At 40.0% G+C, this 5,000-nt stretch overlaps 1 protein-coding gene and 1 long non-coding RNA gene across 2 annotated transcripts in view; both read left to right on the forward strand.

The window, feature by feature from the left end:
- The window catches only part of LOC138040979 (uncharacterized), a 239,894-nt gene that overhangs the window by 140,103 nt on the left and 94,791 nt on the right, over positions 1-5,000 (forward strand). The gene's annotated exons all lie outside the window — the stretch shown is intronic.
- The window catches only part of LOC138043004 (collagen alpha-1(XIV) chain-like), a 5,774-nt gene continuing 2,391 nt past the window's right edge, over positions 1,618-5,000 (forward strand). The window contains exons 1-2 of the mRNA XM_068889106.1: positions 1,618-2,066; positions 3,119-3,523. Of these exons, the coding sequence (XP_068745207.1) occupies positions 1,937-2,066; positions 3,119-3,523 (535 nt within the window). The 5' untranslated portion in view covers positions 1,618-1,936. The remainder of the gene's footprint in view (positions 2,067-3,118; positions 3,524-5,000) is intronic.

Genomic DNA, 5,000 nt, shown 5'->3' on the forward strand with positions numbered 1-5,000 from the left:
CGTAATGTTTTATCCAAGACGCAAGCAATGCGCACCGTAAACTAAAAAAAAGGAGTGAAGTTCAAGTTCATTTCCAACTCTGAAAAGTACAATGCAGGCCTATAATGAAATGTACTGGTTCTGCAAATGATCCAAGAACCGCAAACGATCCCAAACTGCACCGCAAATGATACCAGGACTGCAAATGATCCCCATATTGAACCTTAAACGATCCCGGAATACAAATAATCCCGAAAAAAAGTAAGGGATGGCATGGAGGATGGAATGGTCTGGTTAGAGAAATAATGTGAAGAGCGCTTACTTTTATCAAAATCACTTTAAATAATGGTTCACAACAATTTCTGCCCCATTATAATTTCCAGAAAGACTGAATTTTGTTTGTTACCACAACATTAGAAATTTACCACTCGTCGATAGCCGAGACGGTCATTCACTCTAGACAGTTTGAGGATGGCTTAGCTCGAGAGGAAGTACGGGAAAATTTGACCTCCGGCTTATGTCATAAGTCATCCACGTGGGAAGCGATCTGTTCGACTTGTATGAAAGGCATTTCTGGCGGAGTAGCAGTTCCAACCGTCGAGAACTTCCTTTCTCACTGCGTCATTATTTTATCCTATCTTTCTTTCAGTAACAGTTTTGATATGTGTTATTTTACATGAGACTTCAATGCCTTAACTGATATTTCAAGCAGTCTGAGCAAATTCTGTAATATGCATAATGCACTTATTTATGGCTACATGCATGCGACTCTTGTGCTAATACAAATATTTAGCACCCATAGATACGTGTCAATGGGTCAGTATTCATAATCAAAATTGAAGAGATCATTGTATTTTTCAATGATAACTGGGGATGCTCGTAAAAAAAAGGGTAATAACCTTTGCCAAGGTATTAGTTCATCCTCGTTCTATTCATATAACTACATTGCAATTATTTGTGGCTACACGTGACTCCTGTGCTAATACTAATTTTTTGGCACCATTGACCCTTCTTGGTTACCATTTCCGTTTTCCATGCCGGTATAAAGTTTCCTGAGTTATGGCAGAAAATGATAGTCGCCACTCATGTGGCTAAAACCACGACAACAATTTAAGAAACGGAGAGACAGAGAGACAGACAGAGAGACAGGAAGACACATACAACAGTGACAGGTAGAGGGAAACTTCTTAACCCGGAAAGGTCAAACAGGAAGAAAGAGTTGAAACGAATATCTTTTGACGCTTTCCAAACAAAAATGTATACGTAGCGAAACTCGGAGCATGATTCAGCCCCTTGAGTAACCCGCAAGTATCGTCGGGAAATGGAAAGTAACAAATCCGTTGACCTCAATGAAACAAAGCCTAACAAGTTTGCTGTTCTGTCGAATTTTCTAATTTTTTTTCGACTCTGCCTTCGGCCTTTCTCAAAGTACATTTACAAAATGCACTCTCTAAATCCAAAAAGGGAAAGCCAGAACTCTTTTCTTTTTCGCATGAATTAAAGGGTAATTCTATACCTAAATTCATCACAGGTCGATCAGAAAGATGGTAAGTGAAAGCGACACAGGAAGTTAGTTCGCAGGATACAGTAACAGAGAGACAGAATGAAACATATTAAAAGAATGCCATTAAAGCAGCGACAGTTTAGGACAAGGTTAAGGAGGTACCTCATATCTTTCCAAGTTCAATTAATTGTTATCGAAAGGCATGACTTGAATGAATACCCTCCTAAGGAAATTGAAGCAACACAGGAAGTAAACTGCAGTCAGACAAGAAAGGAGCAACCTCTCACCCGCCCGAGTTGAAACATTTACCTGTGCACAAGGGTTGAGACCAATTATCGTCATGAAGAAATCGAAGCAACAAAGGAAGTAAATTTGCTAATAAAAGGCCGGCTTGATCGGTCCGAATATTGCTCACTGATAGCTCGCAGTCGAGTACAGATCAAAGGAGCAAAGATGCCGCAACTTGGTGTTCAACTCGCCATAGTGGTTAGTGTGATCTTTTTCCTCAGCAGTCAAAGCTCAGCCAACGTTTTGCGATCAGCCGCTACTTTACCCAAAGATTCAGATGACGAATATTATCAAAGTATCACTTAATACGCGTCATAAAAAATTACTTTTGAGTGGATAGGTCCAATTTCATTCAGTAGGGGAGGCTGTAGTATTGCATTGTACATATTCACATGATTTTATTTTAATGTATTTGTTAAAAGGAATTTTTTTAATTGTGTTCCCAATTAGCTTTTCAGCTACATCTTCTGATATTTCAATAAAGTACATGTGTGTATGTACGTATGGATGTCTGATCAAGGATTGCTCAATTTAGCTGCCTCAGACCTTGCTCATTAAAAGAATTAGCGAGCTCAAGCTCGAGCTCAAGATTAGTGGGGTGAGTTACACTCCTGTTTTGTCAAAGACGTGAGACATTTGAAAGTAGTTGTATATTTTCATTGTATTTTGGGGAGAACCATTTTGTACCCTTTTCTAGTGTTTATCCAGAATGGAGTTTAATATATCACACTGTAAGTGTTTTGACTGTTTTCTTGTTACTAATAATTTTATTAAAAACATTTATGGACTGTGGGCAGTTTGTCTTTGCTCTAAAATCGTTGAAACCAACTTTCAAAATGGCTGAAATGAATGGCTGCGGGCGTTGGTATTTGCGAACCGCAGCTTCAGCCATTTTCAAAGTTAAACGTACGCGTTCGTTTCAACGATTTTAGAGCAAAAGAGAGACTGCTCGCAGTCTACAAAAACAGACTCCCCAGTGTGTACAGCCGACGGTCACCTACCCATGTAGTGACTCTGTCTAACAGGACTTGACTTCTCTTGGGCACGCCGTAACATATATTGTCGCATGAGATCGAGGTTATTTGTGCCAGAACAAATCGTATGTCATCACGATCGATACTTGAGGGAAATCCGGTGGAACAGATACGATTAGAATGCGTTTTCCTCGAGCACAACAACTGTTGTACGATGAAATCTAGGCAGAACATTGAAAAGAAGAAAAATGTGCAATTAGCTTTCAGAATTCGGATGCACCAAAGTTCCAATCTCTAATAATTTACTCGCGACATTAATTCATTTGGTCCTAATGGCCCCATCCACATAATAAATGCTCATTTGTCTTTCAAGAATTTCAAGAGTTTCCGTCCCTCAATGACACTGCGATTAAACTGATGCAAAACTTCCTACACATTGGTCGTCCAAATGGTTTTGTTGATCGACGTCGGAGGGCGGTCAATCGCTTCTTCGAAGACATCGTGATCGTCATGGACGGCTCTTGGTCGATTGGAAACTGTGAATTTGAGAAAGGAAAAAAGGCACTTAAATACATGTTAAGGTTGGCTGGTTCCAGCTCCGGTTATGATTCCAAGTACGCTGTCGTCACTTTCAGCACGAATGCCACGGTAAATTTCAAGTTTCTCTCATACTCTGCAGTGAGTGAGAGAATTACGCAGCTTAGCTATCCAGGGGGTTTCACAAATACAAATTCTGGACTTGCTGAGGCGAAGAAACTTTTTGATAACCCCTCGTCGGGTAAGTAATCAGAACAGTAAGTTACCTGTGTGACCGCGAGAGGAATTATTTTCTAGGACTGAGAGAACGTACACTGCGAATACATTTGTCTCTTATCGCTCCGGTTGTTGTAAATCTGTCACTCGACCCTTACCGCATATAAATCCTGGTTGTTAAATTAGAGTGAAGGAATTCTTGCTCTAACAAGATGGTCTTTCAGAGACTTGTCCTTCCGATAAGCAACCATTGGGGGATTTGGGAATATTCGCGCGAGATTGTGGTTGCCCACTATAAGGTGCCAGTGTTTAATTAAGATCTTTTTAAAATTTGGTGTAGCAGGATTGAAAGCGGAGATGAAAGGAATAATTTTTTTGGATGTTTTGAGTTTCTTTTGAAAAGCAGTATTGCGCATTGAGAATTTTATTTCGGTTAAGATATCCTCGGCGGAGCTTTTGGGGTAGCCTCGTTTTAAAAGGCGAGTTCTTAGTATGCGCAAAACCAAGAGAAAATGAGGGGACAGAGAAGGAGGCTCCCGGTCCAGCCCTTGGGATATGTCATGTCCACGAAAATTATTTTTAGACGAGCGGAAGTCTTCCGAGACGTCCGCACGCAGGCCAACCTCGGTCCGATGTTTGAAGAAAATATCTATTCATCAGCCTTCCACGTGCGCCATCATTTTCTCTTTTCACTAAGAACCTGAGAGCGAAGCAAAACTGCATGCGGACGTCTCGGAAGACAGACTTCCCCTAGAATAAAGGCTTCCGCTCGTCTAAAAATAACTTTCGTGGACATAACATATCCCGGCCAACGCCTTGAGCCTCCCTCTCTGTCCCCTCATTTTCTCTTGGCAAAACATCTCCTTTGATGAAGCCCTTCTTGACGCTGAAAGGGTGACATGAGGAGAAATGCGTGTATTGGAATGTTTCTGTCGGCTTAAAATGTGTCTGTACATCCAGGCTTTTTTTCAGAAATGAACCTTGGACCTTTAAAAACTAAGGTATCAAGGAAAACAATCTTTTCCGATGACATTTCATGCGTGAATTTTGTTGTGGTGTGGAATGAGTTGGCAAAATCAATAAAGTTGTTGATTTCTGCTTTGGATAAGGTCCACACTGAGAAAATATCAACATGATTATTGCACGAGGTCGGGTACCAGAATACGCCCTCTTAGAACAAGAACTAATAGGCTAAAGGACTTTGTGAATGTGAAATATTTCTAAGTTATTCCTAGTCTCCCAGTAATACAGAGCTTGCTCTGCGAGAGGGTTAATAAACATATATTATTATTATTATTATTATTATTATTATTATTATTATTATTATTATTATTATTATTATTATTATTATTATAAATCTCTTTCAGATGAGAGGTTTATGTGGGCTAGTGGTCAGTAGCTGTTTTTCAATGCCATAAAAATGATGGCGGAGGGTATTGCCATTCTTGTGCCCCTAGCTATTTCGTGCGTTTGTAGGTAGTGTTTGTCATTAAATTTGAACG

The sequence above is a fragment of the Montipora capricornis genome, chromosome 3, assembly GCF_036669925.1.
Source record: "Montipora capricornis isolate CH-2021 chromosome 3, ASM3666992v2, whole genome shotgun sequence".
In the NCBI taxonomy this organism is placed as follows: Eukaryota; Metazoa; Cnidaria; class Anthozoa; order Scleractinia; family Acroporidae; genus Montipora; species Montipora capricornis.